At 41.7% G+C, this 19986-nt stretch overlaps 1 protein-coding gene across 2 annotated transcripts; it reads right to left on the bottom strand.

The window, feature by feature from the left end:
* Positions 1-5949: 5949 nt before the first annotated feature.
* On the bottom strand, positions 5950-9682 carry LOC103440917 (uncharacterized). Of its 2 annotated transcripts, none has more exons than XM_070822494.1 (5): positions 8985-9682; positions 8291-8553; positions 7461-7598; positions 6415-6654; positions 5950-6273 (listed from the first exon to the last, which is right to left on the bottom strand). In XM_070822494.1, the coding sequence occupies exons 1-5, from the start codon at positions 9559-9561 to the stop codon at positions 6160-6162; spliced, it is 1332 nt and encodes a 443-aa protein (XP_070678595.1). In that variant the 5' UTR covers positions 9562-9682; the 3' UTR covers positions 5950-6159. The 2 variants fall into 2 exon arrangements, with proteins under 2 accessions (XP_070678595.1, XP_028958148.2); XM_029102315.2 differs by having other exon boundaries at positions 6415-6663; positions 8985-9677.
* Between the last annotated feature and the right edge of the window lie 10304 nt (positions 9683-19986).

Here is a 19986-nt window from a genome sequence, read left to right on the forward strand (position 1 = left end):
CTCCCGACGAGCAGCCCACTCTCACGGCCCATCCTGCTCCAGTGGCTTTCCAAGCAGCCCAAGTCGACCCAAGACTATCTCAACCATCCGGACCTACCATCGAGCCGGGGGCATTCTCACCACATTTTTTCGCGGATTTGACATTTCCCAATTCAAATCTCGCGCCCGGAGTCTACCACATTTCCACTGCCCAAGGAGGCGCATTCCTTCCAAGCTCTTCCAATCCAAATGGCGAACAACACTTGTCTCGACAAGTCATAGAGTTAACGAGCGCCCATGCACAACAGACAACATTGGTGAATCAACTTTTGCAACGCATCGGGATCCAACGTGCCCCGGACGAGGTATCCCGAAGTAGGACAAGGGCAGACAAACCTTTCTAGCAGCGTCTCGGCAAGCAGCCATTCGACCAGCCACGAGCTGAACGTTCAGGCAGTGTACATTCCCGATTAGGCCCCCGAGATAGCGTATACTCTCGTCTTAGCGCGCAGAGGAGCGTGTACTCTCGACTAGGCCCACGGATGAGCATACATTCACGGTTGGGGTCACACTCCGATAGTCAACATGAGCAACCTTCCGGACAAAGTGTTCATTCGTGGCTAAGCCCACAAGGAGCATCATCCACCTCACATCAGAGTAGGCAGCACGACGGACGGAGAGAAGCAGTCACTCAATCCAACTCAAGTTCAACCAGTAATCTGCGAAGAACTCGCTCGCCTGCTAGGAACGCACCACATGTACTGCATCTGCGGCATAGACGAGCCAAACACATGGAAGAGCATCCTAGACCAGCAAGTCATGGCTGGGGGCAGCCGAGAGCTCCGCTACCCCAACAAAGGCAAGTATGCACTTTGGGATGAGGCTCGCCAATGCACATTCAAGGACTTGAAGAAGCACCCGACATCACCTCCCTAGAAGCAGCGGAGGACTTATTCACATGTTTGACGGTATCTAAAGTAGCAATAAGCTCTACCATCATTCGAGAAGAGATGGGGGCCCGACTACCTGTATTCCACAGTTACCTGTATTCTACAGTTCAAAAGCTCTCCTCGATGTTATTAAAAATTCAAAAGCTAACTTTGGCGATAGTTGTTGCAACCCAGAAGCACAAGTTTTACTTTCAAACGCATGCAATCATCCTCATGACGTACTATTCTGCCCAATCCAGACACGCGACGATAAAGGCGTAGACCCTGGCGGATGTAAAGTTTTCTGACGAACGTAACACTGGAAGGACACACTCGAAAGCAAGTTTTGTCCTCGTCACCCTAAAAGATTCTACATAGGAGCAACATGTACCGGCAATTGAGTACCATTTCTTGCTGCGCATCACACAGCCCTAGCCGACCCTTGCTCAATGATTCAACTTTAGAGTGGCCCAATACCGGCAGTTGAGCATCTCCTGCTGCGTATGACATGGCCCCATCTCCACATCTCCCTACTGCGCCTTCACGCCGAGCCTAGGTGACGCAACAGAGCGGCCCAACGATGCCTCAGAAGTAGCCGAGCACACTCTAGCTGCGCCTACTCCACCCGATGGAGACTTCTGGCATTTGCATGTCGACGACGCAGAAAAGCCTTCATCACTGCCGGCAGAGAAGGCTCCAAAAAGATGGATCCCATCTGGGAAGGTCCGTACAAGATCAGCAGAGTAGGGGGCAAGAGTAATTACACCCTCGCCACCATGAAACGGCAAAAAGATTGAAAAGCAATGGATGGCCTGCAATCTGAAGAAGTACCATGTGTGACTTCCAGCTACATCAAAACCCGAAGACTCAATAAGCTCGACGGGCACCACCTCACAAGCTGAGGACTATCCAGTTGTTATGCAGTTCCTACCTTACAGCTAAAGTTCTCGTTCTTTTCACTCGTTTTTCAATGAGGAATTTAGAAGTAATCACAACTTGGCTTGGCTGCATGCTTACAACAACTAATCATTCTTGCACTTCAAAAGAAGACTGCGCCCTTCTTAGGGACTTATCGCAGGAATTGCGCCCCCCGAGGGACCAACCATGCTCTCCAGTGCAAGAGGGTAAACCAATTCTCGGACACCCATATGGGTCAGCTCTCCAAGACGGGAGGATAAACTTTACACTCCGAATATCCAGACGTGGATGAGCCTGGCTGCCCTAGTATAACTAGATGCATGATGGCTTGCGCCGGGATTCCTAGAAGTAGCCGCAATGGTCTTTTTCAAGGCTTAGCTAACTGAAGGATTTTGGGTCTCTTGGCCTAATCCGTGGGGAACCGGGCCCTAGAGACGGAGAGGGCACATTACGCAGTACATCCGATGGACGACTGCCCTGGAATCCTAAAGCTGCTACCGAGTGCACTAAGGTAGCCTACGGATTCCGGAAGACTGCCTACGGCTTGCCCTTCGAGCAGTAAAGCCGCACTAGACTTATACAACCGCACATTCTTGTGAAAGGTTAAACAAGCTAGCGCGCATATACGAAGTTTTATCCACTGCCGACATGCTACGTAGTCGATAAGCTTCACTTTTGCCAAGCGCGGAACAACCTACACCAAGTCCTAAAGTGTTGTGATACTTGCTACGCAACCTACGGAATTGAAGAAAGTCAAGGTTAACAGCCTAGTGGTTACGCGGACTTGTCTGCTTCTGTAAGTAAGGCATCTGGCTGCCAACCCTATGGCTAACAACTTTGCAAAGTTCTACACCAACACCTACGGCTGCATAGGCTACGCGAGTTTGTTTGCTTATAAAAAAGTAGCATGCCTGCCACTGGTTTATCAAGTCTAAAGGTTAGGGCATGAACAAAAGAAGTGAAGATGAAGAAAAACAAAGGAAAACATGTTTATAAACAACTAGCAAAGGCCGAAAGAGTTCAAGCAAAACAAAAGCTACAAGGAAAAACAAAGAAAATCCTAAAGGCTACCTAAAATACTACACTACAGCAGCTTGGACATCCCACGACTACTCGGTCGCCACACCTTCAACAGTCGTAACGCTCTTAGCAGCGGCATCATCCGACGCTTCATCCCTGGCTGCCCCAGTCTGGGCATTAACTTCTCCAACTACTTCACCAATGGAAGCCTTAAAAGTAAAAGCAAGCAAGTCTTTCGGAGAAATAGAAAAGGTCTTAAAACCTCAAGCCCATCATTCTCACCCTTCAGCTGCTCATTCTTCTTAAGCAGACTAACACGGACGCGCTGCAGCTCATCCACTCTCTTCTTAGCATAAGTAGCGAAACGAAGCTCAGAAATTGCAAGCTTAAGATCTTGAATCTGAGGCGAATCAATCTCAGCAGCAAAGGGAGCATGCTTTGGCGCCACTTTAGCAGCAGAGTCCACCTTACCACTCTTCATAATAGCAAGTCTCTACAAAGGTGAACCGGACTTGGCTCCCAAAGAACGTCCTGGTACAGACTTCGGCACTGGGGGCATGATAAAACCTTTACGCTGAGTAATCTTATCCACAATTGTACTAGCCATTCTCAACATGGAAGACGCCACATGCTCAGATCTAGCAGCCTTACATTTCTTCCCATTGGAAGAAGTCATGTCAATCACATACCTCTCGGTAGCAAGCGGACCCTCATGAGCAGCAGAAGAAGTCTTCAGTTTTTTCTTAACTGGCATCTCATGAGCAGGCGGGGAAGATCTCTTCTTTCCATCTTCATTCATAGTAAGCTCCACGACAGCGATCAGACTAGCCAATGCATCCGCCTTGATCCTCTTTACCTCCTCTTTCTGGAGCAGCCCACATTTCTTTCAGCAAAGAGGACTAAGCAGCCAACGACATTCATGGTACTCAGCAGGGGAGCTCAACCCAGTATTCCAGCAGGCAGAAGGCCTGCATGCCCAACATTCCAGCAGCCCATGAGACCCGCAATCTCCTTATTTCTCTCAATCGCCAGCCTAGCCCGAGTCAGGTCCAAGAGCCCAAAGGACATGAGCCATGCGGCTCGCCTAGCACTGCGCCCCAACGCCACAATCCGCGACCCTAGTTGCACAAGCTGCCTTTTGGCTCAAGCCAAGCCAAGCTGCCCAAGCAGTGGTCCCTGCCACGACATCTCCTCGGCCCATGCCGAGCCAACTCCTGGCCCCTGTCAGCCGATGTGCCGCACCACCCCGATGGCTGCCCCGCAATAGCACTATCCAAGAATAAGGCAAGAAAAATTAAATTTTTCTTACATCGGTGCGGCACGAAGAAGACGAAGAAAGCAACGAAAGACAGTCATTTGCACGGGCAAGATGTAGAAGATTGCTAGAGGAGGGGGAACAAATATCCTCTAAGCTATCTCTCTCTTGTAGGGTAGAATAAATCGCTCTCCAAAGTTGATTTAATAACCCACTTAAGGTGGACTTAAATAGGCTTTGAGAGAAATTTATTTCCCTTTCCTAGAAGGATCTAATTTCCTATTAAAGAGAGAATCAACATCAAAATAGGAAGCAATCTTAAGTTTCCTAAAGCAAGAAGATCTCTACACCTGCTGCCCTTTTCTGCGAGCAGCCCAACAGGTGTGGGGGCATTTGTGGAGCAAAAAATATTCATTAGGTGACACGTGGACTTTTGGACAAAAGAGGACAAAAATACCCTCGAGGCATACCGGGTTTCCTACACGCGAGCAGTGGAGAATCATCCATCAACCAAGACAGAAGTGCCCAAAATAGGTAACAATTCAAAGTCCATCTCATCAAATCCTTTCTACAAGGTATTTCTCAAACACATTCCTTTTAAATTATGTTAATTGGCTAATTAATGGGTTTATTGCCTAATTAACCCATTAATTGTCAATTAAACCATCCATTATATCCAAATAACCACAAAATACATCCAATTCAACCCTAAAACACCACATGGCCGGCTATCCCCATTTCAAAACCTAATCCATCACTTTTTCTACCTTTTTCACCATTTCTTCATTTTTATTACCCAATAAATTCAAAAACCACCAAAACATTCATTTTATGTTTAATAGCCAAATAAATTGGTTAATTAAACCTAAATTAAACCTAAAAACCCTAGTCACCTCCTATCCCTATAAATATACTCCCATTCTCACCAAAAAGCAGATTCCAACACTTTGGCAAAAATCCCAAAATTCTCTAAACACTCTTTCTCTCTAAATTCTAACTTTGGCATCGGAGGTTCTTCGGCCAAAGCCCCCCCATTCATCGTGGGCGTGTGAGGCTCTTGGCCTTAACCTAAGGTGTTAATTGTTTTGTAGGTGCAAAATCGTCCAAGATCGAGGAGGAAGAAATTTGCATCCACAACCATGATTGATTTTTTAGTGTAAAAATGTGATTCTTCGTTAAAGTGAATAGTACCGGTGCTTTTCGTTAAAGTTCCCTATTTTATTTGGGCAACAACATTATGGTTTGGGTGAATTTTATTGTTCTTTTGTCTTTCTTCTGCTCATTTTCTTTTGTGAATAGACAAAATAACATGGAAATTGCTATTCATGCATTTGATTTTACCTTCCACACATCTTTGTCAATTTTTTGTCATTGATCTTCAATTCATTCAATCTGAAGATCGAAAATTGAAAGAAGTGTGTAAGAAGTTTAAGTATGTGGATAGTACTATCCAATAACAAATGAAACGTAGCCCGCTTACGGTTGGGCGCACTAACGACAACACCTGAATGAGCAAATTTTGAAAGTTCGTGGTACTCAATTAGTGAAATTAAAAGTAGGGTACACACAAGTCCAGAGGAGCGAACCGCATGGTACAAAAAACATATTTAACCAAAAGTAAATTTGGAAGGATAATACTTGTTTGATGCAGATGAATGGTTAGAAAATCTCCAAATTTAATGACTTTTTGCACATACGATCTTTAATTGATAATAAATAAAATGAACGGTTCTAATTTTGATGTTTGCACGGTAAAGGTATATTAATCATAAGTGGAGGGACAAAGTAGGTTTCCCATAATCGGAAACACAAGCATTATCCAAGTTGGGATACCATGCAACCAATATATTTTCCTGAAACCATTTTTCTAAAGGGTAAAAGTCACATCAACCAGCATTGCAAATAGTAGGCCCTGTGCATTGTGAGGCAAAGTTCTTCCTCTTCCACCTTATTGTTACATCCAGTATCAAAGCATTTCTCATATCAATATATTACAGCAATGCAAAAACACCAGGCATCGTCTCAAGAGACAAGTAACGATCCATACGCGTTGTGGTATTACAGCTCATCTCGGGAACCTGCGATTTTCCCATGATCGACATAAGACGCGTACGCCTTGATTATAGATTCATAAATTTCGATTCCTTTCAAGTATTCGTCTTTGTTTAGAAACTGCAACAAGGTGATAATTTATGGTTAAACTACTTAGTTGCAGATCAGCTTACAAAATAAAAACCACAGAAAGACAAGTTCACAAACGCTTAAGGATGCAAATGCAAACAGAACAACCAAAATATCAGCCTGGCTACTCACCTCATTGTGGTCATGAAGAAGAATGGGAGTGTTGGCCATCGGAGAGAATCCAATTGCTGGCAAGCCTAGATTCCGGAAGTAGCGAGCATCTGTTGACGCAGGAAAAATCTCTGGCTTACCAAGTTTCCCATTCGCTTTTTTGACAGCATCTTCAAGAAGAGCCCACCAGGGGTTTGAACTGTCAGTTGCCGTAAGGATTGGCTTCCCCGACTTATCAAGCACCGAAACCTTCTGCTTGAACTGCCCATGCTACAAAGATAAGTAGAGAAATATTCCAAAATATTCCGTTCGATTCAAATCCGAAACCGAATTCCGAAATCCGAATAAAATTGGATAGGAACTGGAGAACTATAAAGTCATGGAGATGAAATAATTTTTGTTTGTATCTTAGTATAGATGAGTCATACAACTCCCATAATTTTTTAAATCAAGAAATTCCGATTCCGAAATTGGAAATGATATGCATTTTCAAAACATTTTGAATGGGAATTGGAAACATGTATTTTCTGATCTGATCAGACCGAAAATCAGGCCTACATGTACGTATGCATGAAAATGCACAAGCTTTCAAAATTTTAAATATTATGTCTTCCGTAATCATAGTAGTCCGTACTTCTAACTGATGCAATGCACCTAGGCTAAAGCCTGAACATTTTAAGAGCTTAGGACAAACTTAATGGACAACATATCATAAATAGTTAAAACACAGAATACTAGGTAAAGACCACTGATGACTTTTCCTGGCAATGCGAAGAGCAACAACTCAAGGACATTACAACACTGTTACACTGGTCCGTTTGTAACTTTGTGTCCATTATTTGATCAAGCAAGATCAGGAGGTTAATGGATCACTCGTTAGTGCACTGCAACCATTGTAAACGCTACATCGGTTTCTTAGTACTGCCTATTTATTAAGGTATTTAATATTTAATAAAAGCAGACTATATTGAAGTGTTTTTCATACTGATTTACCATATATAACTTTTAAGTTCTTAAAGTATTCAATAATTTTGTACTTGATAAGATAAGATCAATGTGCTAATTACCCTAAATGTCATGTTGCGTGAAGTAGGGGCCCATTCTTCAGCTATCCGTTTCTCCAAAGACTCCTGATCAGCAATTGGTGGGACCCTAATATCAAAGCCTGCTTCTGCTTCAGATGGCTGCATATTCATGACAAAACCCTGGCAGACAAAAAGGGAGAGCATTTTTCATCAGAGATGTTGTTATTATGACTGCATAAGGGAGGAACATTATGATCCCAGGTTATGACATAGACGATAATTTCATTGCCAACTTTTGCAAGAATGAATCTCAGCACTTGCCAAATCAAGCTTAACATTTTACGTCCTGCTCCTGTAATATCAAGTGATACATGCACATTTCATCACACGCTTATGTCTAAAGTGATAACGTAATGATGTCCACTAAAATGTGTCACAAGTGTCTATGAATCAATTGTTTAAGAATTCTCTTTATAAAAAAAAAAATTATTATTTAAGAATTCCAATGAAAATCCTTTCCAACACTATAGCGGTATAGCCCCAAAAGATGAGAGTGAGATTTATAAGAAGGCATGAGTTCAATAGCACATACAAGTGATTCTGCTGATTAAGGAGCAAACAACAATATTCAGTTTCATTCATGTGTAGGCGAATCAACAATGCAGTATAGCATATTGTAACAAAATTCCCTTAGGTCCCTCCAAACAATTAAATTAATAAATTCTAAACATGAATATTCCTTACTGATGTATAAGTTTCAGTTCTGAAACTTATTTTCATCCAAGACAAGTAAGAGTTCTATTAAACTACGAACTCCATTTAAGCCAGCATCAAGTCATGAAGAAACCAGCACCAAGGTGATTCAAACTTACAGTTGGAGTCGGGGTGCCAGCTTTCAGAAACACCATATTAACAGAGATGACCTCGCCTTCAGCCTTCAATCCCGCTTTCACCAAATCAAACTGTGCAGCCCGGAACCGCCTCACACTCTCAATGCTTTTCAAGAGATTCTCCATGGCAGTGTTGTCATAGAGCTTAGCCCCATGACCAGGAGCCCCAGTAGCCTTGATCACCAGCCACATGGGACACCTCTCCGCATAAAATGCTCTGTAAGTCTCAGTCGGCGACGCCAACCCTGTTTTTTTTTCGAGTACACCCATTTACCAAATAGCACAATCATTAGAAAACAGCAAACCAACACAACGAAAGCATTAGTACACACAATTAACCAAACCAATAATAAAACTTACAAATCACCAGTGAAATCAGTTGCCCAAATGGCACAAGGGCTAGTAATTACCAACTCAATACCAGATAGTGACTAGGAGGCGGAATTATCCAGATGATAACATCATTAGCCAATAGCAAACCAATAACAAAAACTGTAAAAAGCACTACTCTTTTGAATTAGCCAGATGATAAAATCACTAGCAATATCAAACCGTAAAAAGCACTAGTATTTTCAATTACCCAGATGATAATATGGCTAGCAAATAGCAAGCAAACAACAAATAATTAACAAGAACTAGTAACAGTGAGCAGAATCATAAGGTCTGATTAGCTCACCTTCATCAAGCACAATTCCGACGTTCAATCCCTTGAAAACATCAGATTCAGCCAGCTTCTCAGCACCGTCGTGTCCCCCAATCTCCTCATCAGGAACAAATGACAAATAAACAGACCTTTTGGGCTTAAACCCAGAAGCCTTGAGCCGTCGAATCGCCTCCAAGTACTGAATCCCGACGCACTTCATGTCCTGGGACCCCCTGGCGTAAACGTCGCCGTTCGAGTCCAAGTTGGCCGAGAAAGGGGGGTGTACCCACTTGTCGTGCTCGGCCGGAACGACGTCGGTGTGGGAATTGAGAAGAACGGAGGAGAGGGAGGGGTCGGAGCCGGGCCATTTGAGGAGGACAAGATGCTTGCCGGGGACGAACTCGATAGTCTGGGATTCAAGGGAGAGGGACTCGGCCTCGGAGAGAATGAAATCCGCTGCTTCGCGGTACTGGGGATTTGGGTGGGCCGTGTTGATTCGGAGATATCGTTGGAACCGCGAGATTATCGGATCGTCGTCGGATTGTATGGCCGTTGATTTTGATGAGAGCAGTAGCAGAGAGATTATGCAGAGATGGAGACGAAGCTCCATTTTTTTTTACTTTTGTTTTTGTTTCGTGTGTGTTCAGTGGATAAGTGAGATAGACATCAGAATTTTCTATAGAAGATGAAGGTTTCTCAAAGCAGTTTTCTTACGAAAAATTTCATTTATCAAACTTTTTAATACATATATCTCACTATTTATATAATAATACATAACGTATCATCTCGTATACCGATCACATTGAAAAAATCTATCCTTACAGCGGAAGTACAAGGAATATTTTCATTAATTACCAAATGAATACACACACTAATATATAGCCTTTGGCTATGTACAAATATTCCTCATAACAAACTAACCAAATAATAACAGCTTATAACAAACTATAGTCATGACTTGCCATCTTCATCTTTACGCCCCCCTCATGCATGCCAAACTGGAAAGAATTTAAGGTTCCAAGTGAGAGCTTGGACTGTAGAAATAGAAACTTGTTCTTGGACAGACTTTTAGAGTGTATATCAGCAATTTGATCCTGACTGCAGACATATTGCACCTGAACTAAAATGGCAAGAATCAATTCTCGAATGTAATGATAATCTATTTCAACATGCTTAATGTGGGCATGGAAAACATGATTTGATGCAAGTGAAATAGCTGATATATAATCTCAGTTGCAGTATGTGCTAATGATCTGTATTCAGCCTCAGTGGAGGAACAAGCCATTGTAGGTTGTTTCTTAGCACTCAAACTTATCAAATTAGAACCCAGAAAAAAACACAAAATCAACTAGTGGATCTCCTGTCAAAGGTGCAGTCTGCCCAATCTGCATCAAAGTATGCTGAAAGTTGAAGAGGACCCTTTAAGAAATGGTTTCTTAAAGAAACCTGAGAATCCTCTTAGTTGCCAGCATATGAACGTCAGTGGGAGAATGCATGAATTTGCAAACTTGGTTGACTGCAAATGATATATCTGGTGTGGTCCAAGTAAGGTATTGGAGGCTCCCAACTAATTATTTGTACTCTTTGGGATTAGACAATGGTTGGCATTATGATCTAACTTAGTTGTACCAAGAGGTGTACAACAGGGCTTCGCGCGATCCATACTTGTTTTCTGCAACAGATCAAGTAGGTATTTACCTTGATGAAGAAATAAGCCATCAGCAGTTCTACGTCATTCCAATCCCAGAAAATAATGCAGATGACCCAGATCCTTAACTGGGAATAAAGTTGTTGATGCACAAAACCGGAGGTCTTGGAACAACGTAAATCCGGCCGTGAATCTATAAGAAAGTAAATAACACAAGATGTATCGTGGTTCACCCCAAGGTTTGGGCTACGTCCACATTGATTATGTATTTATCTGAGATGTGAGGGGAGTGAGGGAGAGAGATTTAGAGCCTCTGAGGAAGAGAGTCAGGTCTCTGATGGCCTCGAAATTGGTCTCCCCTAATTGTGAGGGTGAGGGGTCCTTTTATAGAATAAGGGTTTCTCATTAATTACATATTTGCCCCTTCATTTATTACATAATTACATTTGAGTCCCCTGAGTATTTATACGAGATCTAAATACGGAGACCCTAAGTATGGTATAAACAGTAGTCCCTCAAGTCTTCAGTTAAGAAAGTCTTTTGGTTGGAGACTTGAAATTCAGTCCATGTGTGGGGCGAAGTAACTAGATGTCATCTAGGACTGATACTCGATATGAGGTGGTGCTCAATCTGAAATGATGCTCATCCAGAAGTAGCACATGTTGCGAGGCTGCTCTGTTTGTGGCTTATGTTGCCTTGGTTGGCTCGGCTTATGGCGTTGGAGGTGAGGGAGTCCCTTTTATAGAATAAGGGCTCGCTCCTCAATACATAAATGATGGGCTAGAATCGATGTTTGTGGCGAGGCGGTTGCTCAGTAGGCGGCGATACTCTCTAATGGTAGTGAGGGAGTCCCTTTTATAGAATAAGGGCTCGCTCCTCAATACATAAATGATAAGCTAGGAGTGATGCTCGCGACGATGCGGTTGCTCAGCTGGCGGCGTTGCTATCTAATGAAGGTGAGGGAGTCCCTTTTATAGAATAAGGGCTCGCTCCTCAATACATAAACGATGGGCTAGAGTGATGCTCGCGGCGAGGCGGTTGCTCAGCTGTGATGCGTAAAATAACTAAACACACAAATTAAACCCTCTTTTTATCAATTGTAGTAAAGTATGTAAGTAGGGATCGTTCTAGGCCGGGGATTAGGAGGGATTGCTAAATCACTTGGAAATTGACTTGAAAACGTGAAAACAAAGTTTAAAACACTAACTAGACTCAAAGAATGCAAAACTATACTTTAAAACACTAAAACAAACCAAAAGACTCAAAACAGCCCCTAAACACTCAAAACTACCTTAAAAACACAATCTGGGCAATTTTGGGACTCTCACACAAACTTGGACAAATTTTGGTTTTCTAATGAACTAAAACACTTAAAAACATAATCTAAGACAAGTTCTAATTAATATGACTCAAAGAAATAAGATGGGGTTGATTTTTGACGAAAATAATTAAATTAAGACAAGAACAAAGTAAACAAATTCTTAGACAAATTTGGGTGAATCAAAACACTCTAACACACAACCAAAACAGAAATTAAACACTTTGAAACAATAAAGTAAAAGGGGGATTTTGGTTTTAATGAATTTGAAAACAAAACAAACTTTGTAAAACAAAACAGATTGTAAGTGAATTTGAATGAAACTTATGGATGGAAGATTGGCTAGGAGGTTCTTCTCCACATATGTCACACTTGCATACAAAACGATTTCCAGTTGCTTTTCGATAAGCTATGAATACTCAACGCCCCAAATTAACCGTGAATTGCACTAATTAACCCTCAGTTTTTTCCACAAGTTATTAGGTTGGATGATTGCATACGACAACCCAAAACATTCCCTACAAGTTCCCTACATGAATTGCATAATAGAGATACAAGCAAGAATCATTAAGTTCTATGAAAAACATAAGCATTGACGAGGCACTCGTTACTATGATTTGCATGAAACTTATGCCAAGAGTTTACTTAACGTGATTGTGACTAGCAACCTTCACTACTTGTGAATATAAGTTTATAACGATTAGGTGAAACTCCCTTATATTCTAGCGTCAAATTCATGCATGAAAATTAAGCGTGCACTCTTAACCAACATACACAAATTAGTTTTTATATGAACGGATAAGTAAATTGAATTCACAACTTATGAATCACAACTGGATGTAATAAAATCATATTGCAAGTATGAACATAGTTTCGAATCACCCCCTAACTAAGAGAGGTTTAGTTCCTCATACTCACAAAGCAAAGATACATAAAATTAGACATTAAAATCAAAGGAAAGAAAACACCTAAAATGCTCCAACTTGGTAGCAAGTGCATCCAAGATTCCTCTTTTCCCTTGCTTGCGGCAGATTGGGTTATGGACAGATTTTGGGTAGTTTTATGATGTAGAATGGATGGGGAATGGTATGGAAGGGTTTAGGGTGAGTGTGGAGGAGTGTTTGATGGTTGGAGGGTGGTGGAGAACTAGGCAAAGAGGGTGGAAGAAGGTGGAGTGGCTGTTATGTTTTCTAGGCACTAGAATGGTGTTTTTGGGGTGTTTTGCTTCCTAGGGTGTGTATGGACGAATTTTTGTGATAAAATGATGAATATGGGGGATTGTCCTTTGGCCAAGGGGTGTAAACATGTATTTATAGGCCCCAAAAACCTTAGAAAATCAGGTTAGGTTAAGGATGAAATGCATGGCAATTTGTGTGTGTGGTGTGCAATGGTCCAAGGGTGAAAATGAAGTAATGATGCAAAGTGTGAAGGGTAAAATGGAGTGGTGTTGTAGCTAGTGAGCATGAATGATTGTGTACATTGCATAGAGATGGAAAGGGAGGTGAAATGTGTCAATAAATGGGTCAAAGGTGCAACAACATGTGTTGCACATGGCATTGGATTCCAAATGTGAATGATGGAGCATCAATTGGTGCATGTAATGGATGTAAATGTTGTCTAAAATCTAATGAGTGAAGGGAACAAGAGGTATCAAGCAATTGAGTGTAATAATTAAATGAATTGAAGCATGAAATTAGAAATTATGTAGGGGACAAGAGTGATCAAGCATGGCATGGAATCCAAAGGGAATTCTATGTGGTTTGCATGGCAAGGAATGCAAGTTGGGGTGACAGATTTTTGGGCTGTTTTCTTCATCTTTTGGACCATAATTCTTCATATTCTTGGCCTCTTTAGTTCTCAAATTCGTCCATCCACTTGGCTCATGCATTTGCTATCCATTCCAAGCCCGAAACATGCTCCAAAGGCCTCCAAAATGCATCTTCTTGCATACTTTGTACTTAGAGTCTGAAAACACACAAAAATAACTTTGAACACTAAAATAACTAAGGAAATACAACGTAAATGCACAAGAACAAACTAACTAAGTCGCATAAATATGCTCCTATCAAGCTGGCGGCGTTGTTCTCTAATGAAGGTAAGGGAGTCCTTTTTATAGAATAAGGACTCGCTCCTCAGTACATGAATAATGAGTGCTCTCTAATGAAAGTGAGGGAGTCCATTTTATAGAATAAGGGCTCGCTCCTTAATACATAAATAATGGGCTAAGTCCCCCAAGTATTTTTCATGAGGCCCAGTTGAGGCCCAATATATGGTACATAATGTAGTCCCCCAAGTCTTTGGTCAATAGAGTCTGTTGGCTGGACTTCAAATTGAATCCATGTATGGGCCGAAGTGGTGGTTGTTCGGAGGCGGTATTTTTATACCCTGCACTGAAGCTTTGTAGGTGAAGCTTTGCAAGGGAAGCTTTGAAGCTGGAGCTCTGTAAATGAAGCTTTTGAAGCTAGAGCTTTTGTAAATGAAGCTTTTTGAAGCTGGAGCTCTGTAAACGAAGCTTTTGAAGCTAGAGCTTTTGTAAATGAAGCTTTTGAAGCTGGAGCTTTTGTAAATGAAGCTTTTGAAGCTAGAGCTCTGTAAATGAAGCTTTCGAAGCTGGAGCTTTTGTAAATGAAGCTTTTGAAGCTAGAGCTCTGTAAATGAAGCTTTTGAAGCTAGAGCTCTGTAAATGAAGCTTTTGAAGCTGATTGACATGAGTGATGCTCATGAATGTTTATGTTGATTGGCATGAGTGATGCTCATGAATGTTAACATGAGTGATGCTCATGAATGTTGACATGAATGATGGTCATGAATGTTTATGTATGATTGTTATGAGTGATGCTCATGAATGTTTATGTATGAATGACATGAGTAATGCTCATGTATAATTTGGAGTATTGGACGTACTTTTGATCACATGGTTGGTGGCATGAAGGAGAGTACGGGTTGTACATTTCATCACCTAGTTGGTGGCATGAATGGCTAGTTGCCAAATGATATTAGAGTACGGGTTGTACATTTCATCACCTGGTTGGTGGTAATAGCGACAGGTTGCCGAATAATTTTGGAGTACTGGGCATACTTTTGATCACCTGGTTGGTGGTAATAGCAGCAGGTTGCCGAATAATTTTGGAGTACTGGGCGTACTTTTGATCACCTAGTTGGTGATAATAGAGGGCCTGGCTCTTTTGGGCATATGGGCATTCGCCCTCCACATGACATTGCAGCCCATTATTTTGGGCTTGCCGTTTTTTTTTTACACCCTCTGATGGGGTTTATACAGATGTTTCCGAAAGATAAGGAAAATAAATTACATCATTCTGGTGGGGTGTTTATTCCTTGCTTTTGCAGTGTCCACATGTGCCTCCCTTTTGCTTTCTCTTTATCCCCATGTGCCTCTCTTTTGCTTTCTGGTTTTTCTTTCTATTTTTCTTTCTGCTTTTCTTGATCTCCCCGCTCCAATAGAACTCATTGGTGACAGCTTGCACCTCCCTCTTTTGCCTTTTGTCGATCCTTTTTTCCACCGCACCTTTCTCTTTTACTTTTGCTTTTTGCTTTAATTATTCAGTTGTTGGTTCTTGGTGGAGAAAATAGAGGCGGTGGAAAACCAGTCAAAGTCTTGGAGCAATTGGTGCATTCTCCCACTCCCTGCAACTTTTAGGATTCCCATAATTGGCATTATAACCTACAGCTGGATTTCCAATAGCAGGGATGTTATCTGCAACTTTATATGATGATAACCTCATCTTCATCGTCTGATCATCGCACGATGTGTAAAACTCCGCTAGTTGATCTCGGTTTCCCCCACCAACACCCAAGTTGATTCTGGCCTGCATCGCCAACACCACATCCTTCATTGCCACGTCAGCATCTCCTCTATTCCTTAGCAGAACCTCTCCCACCTAGGCCGGCGTGAGTACCCTGCCCGACCTCACGCACCCGTCTGCTGATTCGAAGAGCAGGTGGGCATCGAGCCCCAAGTAGTTCTTTGCCAACTGCCGGAAGGCGAGTGGACCGCAGGTGCCGAGGCTGACGTGGACTTCCATGTTTCCGCAGCACAGCAGCGCCGGGTCGTTCATCTCCGCAACAAGACCAGAGGCCGTCCGTGAAGTTGAGTAACCCCGACAGTGTCACTTTCCCTCCGTCGTTTTGCTTGTCGTTGTCTTACTTCTGCTGAGCCTGCTTCCTCGATGATCTCAGTCTAGCCTTGGAAGTTGAATTGGAGATGATTTGTTGCACGCTTTTACTGAGGCGGCTGGGGCATTCGCATTTCTGAGGGACAATGCGGCAACCAAGGCGTCGATTGGGAGCTCCACAATGATGGATTTGTCGGTGAAGTGCGCTGGGAGGCTGGAGGTTGATCACCTTGAACATGGGCCTCTTTCTGTCGGTTCTCTTGTAGGTTAGAGAGAGAAAGAGTCTAGAAAGAGATTGGTAGCTCTTGCCTGACATGGTAGCTCCTGCCTGACATGGTAGCTCCTGCCCGACTCTTGGAGGTTGGTAGCTCATGCCTGACACTTGTACAACATCAAAACCATTGATGAGAACACCAACAACAGTTTCAATCTTAGTGATGGCTTCATGATTTGGTTCTCTGATCTGATGTTTTGGATTTGGCTGTCATTTTTGTTTGGGATCTTGGGTTATAGATAATGTGCAAATATCTTGCTCTGCTACAAGTTTGTGGTTGAGAATGGGATACGTACTGCATGGTTCTTGAGTTTCTGCAGATTCACGGCGGAGGTGAAAAAATGAAAGAGAACTGACACAACTTTTCGTATCGATTCCCACAGACAGCGCCAAATGTTGATGCACAAAATCGTAGGTCTTGGAACTACGTTAATCCGGCCATGAATCTGCAAGAAAGTAAATAACACAAGATGTATCGTGGTTCACCCCAAGGTTTGGGCTACGTCCACATTGATTATGTATTTATCTGAGATGTGAGGGGAGTGAGGGAGAGAGATTCAGAGCCTCTAAGGGAGAGAGTGAGGTCTTTGATGGCCTCGGAATTGGCCTCCCCTAATTGTGAGGGTGAGGGGTCCTTTTATAGAATAAGGGCTCCTCACTTATTACATATTTGCCCCTTCCTTTATTACATAATTACATTTGAGTCCCCCGAGTATTTATACGAAATCTAAATACGGATGCCCTAAGTATGATATAAACAAAAGTGTTAAGTTTATGAATGAATTGATTGCGAGCGAAAGTATCTGGGCCATTGACAAGTATATCATTAACATATACTAAAACAATAACTAGTGCTTGAAGAACAAATAAAGAAGCATCTGAGGGAGACTGTGAAACCAAGAGACCTGAGAGCTTCAAACAACTTGTCAAACCAAGCTTTTGGGGCTTGTTTGAGTCCATACCATGACTTCTTTAGTTTACAGACATGAGTAAGTAAATTTGAATCAAGAAAACTAGGAGATTGTTGCATAAAGACCTCATCTTTTAAGTCACCATGTAAAAATGCATTGCTATTATCTAATTGGTTAAGAAACCAATTGAATTGGACTGCAAAAGTAAGGAGAATTTTGATTGTCACAGGCTTTGCCACTGGACTAAAAGTTTTTGATAATCTAACCTCTCTTGCTGCTGAAAACCTTTGGCAACAAGTCTTGCCTTATACCTTTCTAATGTACCGTTAAGGTTTTTTTCATCCTAAAGACCCATTTACATCCAACAAGGTTCTGAGATAGGGATGATGGAACCAAAGTCCATGTACCAGCATATTGAAGTGCATTGAATTCACCTTGCATAGCTTTTCTCCAATGTTCATACTTGGCAGCTTGAATACAAGTAGTGGGAACAAACTCAGTAGATAGGGGCAAATGATGTTTTTGTAGCAGTGTATGCCTTGGGTTTGTGAATTCCATTTTTTGGATCTAGTGGGCATATGATGAATATTTGTTGCAGTGGGTTGAGACTGCATAGATTGAGGTTGATGAGAAGATAGGGGTGAAGTAGTAGTAATAGGTGTAGGTGAAGGTATAGAATTGGTTGAAGTGGAAGATGGTACTAAGATAAGAGTAGAGAGAGTAAACTGAAGATCAATAGGTGAAGATATAATAGTAGAGTGTTCTGAGCTTGAATTGGAGAGATGCATAGTTTGAAAAAGAAAGGTTTTCTAATAAAAAAACACATGCTTGGAAATATACACTTTGTGTGTTTGAGGATCCAAACACCTATAACCATTATGTTGCAAGCTATAACCAAGGAAAACACACTTTTTACTCTTCCTATCTAGTTTAGACTGCACATATGGCTTCAACCATGGATAGCAACAACATCCAAATTCTTTAAACCTAGAGTAATCTAGATAACTGTGAAACAACAATCCCATGGAGATTGACTTTTACCAAAGATGGGCCATTAATTAATTAAGTAAAGTGCATTAGATATAGCTTCTACCCAATTTTGATGAGGAACATGAGAAACAACTAAAAGAGTCCTAGTTGTTTCCACAAGATGTCGATGCTTTCTTTCCACACAACCATTATGTTCAGGTATGTGTGGACAACTTAATTGATGCATAATACCATGAGATTGAAGATAAGATGCAAAAGAAGGATTTGTAAATTCACCCCCTAAATCTGAATGCAATGCTTTGATTTTAATTCCAACAGAAGATTCAACATAGACCTTGAAAGTTACAAATGTAGAGTACATTTTTGATTTGGTTTTCAAAGGAAAGAACAAACCATACTTTGTAAAATCATCAACTATTAATATCACTTACAGAAGTGATGGGTGCAAAATCCTAGACATCACAATGTAACAGTTATAGACTATGAGATGCTGATGAAGTTGCAGCACCAAAAGGTAACTTGTGATTCTTAGCAATTGCACAATCAGAACAACAGAAATCGACTAAAGTTTTTCCTTGCACAACAAGTTTATTACCAGATATCACTCTTCAAAAAATGGAAGAGGAAGGATGACCCAATCAATTGTGCCAGAGTTTGAGAAGAGCTTTGACACTGATGAAAGCTGAGAATGGAGTTGCAGCAAGTGAAGAAGAGCTTTGTAGAGGAAATAAACCATCATTAACTTGTCCTTGCGAAAGCATCTTCCTCGTAGAATGATCATTGATAGTGGATCTATCAGAATCAAGTGTTAAAGCACATAAATTATCTTTAGCAAACTGATATGCAGATAACATGTTATGTTTCATATAAGGGACATGAAGTACATTATTCAGTTTAAAAGAAGCATTGGGAGTATGCAGTGAGGATAGACCAATATTATGTTATAGATAGACCTTTACCATCGCCGATGTAAACTTTATCTTCTCCAGTATATGGCATGAGAGAGTTGATATTAGAGATATCATTGGTGATGTGAGATGTTGCACCATAATCAATGAGCCACGAGGGAGAGAGTTTTGAACCATAGTGAGCACACATAGCTTGGCAGGTGGAATGCGACCAGAGATGTCAGGATTCATTCGATCAAAGAAATCAATTGCTTCACGACTTGTGGAGCCACAAATTTGACAAGAAACACGTTGTCCAGAGGAAGATGAAGAATGATGACCTTGAAATTGTCTACGATTTGACTGATTTGTGCGATTGCCTTGATAATTGCCTCTGTTGCCACAATTGTGATGAAATCGATTATCATGATTGTTCTGTCCTCGATTGGAATTGAACCAATAAGAATTCTGAAATGGCTAATGTTGGGCTGTGAATACTTGTTGTGGCAGTGGTGTTGGAAGCGAAGATGGCTGAGAGTTAGCTGAGAATGCCCGAAAAGACTTAGTGGCGATGAGGGGTAGCTTTCTTGCAACAAGACATAGAAAGTTCCTTTGTGAGAAGTAGACCATGGAGCTCATCTATAGAAGTAGAAGATAGACAGAGCATGGTCAAGTAAATGAATGACTCAAACTCATCTGGTAATCCAACAAGAGTTGCAACAATGAGATTGCGATCAATTACAAAAGCTTCAGCAACAGTGAGAGAATCAGAGATTTCTTTGATTTGCTGCAAGTAATTAGCCATGGATTGAGTGCCCTTCTGAATCGATTGAAGCTTAGAGCGCAATTGATGAATATGAGCGTCAAATTGCAG

Source organism: Malus domestica, chromosome 05 (assembly GCF_042453785.1).
Source record: "Malus domestica chromosome 05, GDT2T_hap1".
NCBI classification, from domain to species: Eukaryota; Viridiplantae; Streptophyta; class Magnoliopsida; order Rosales; family Rosaceae; genus Malus; species Malus domestica.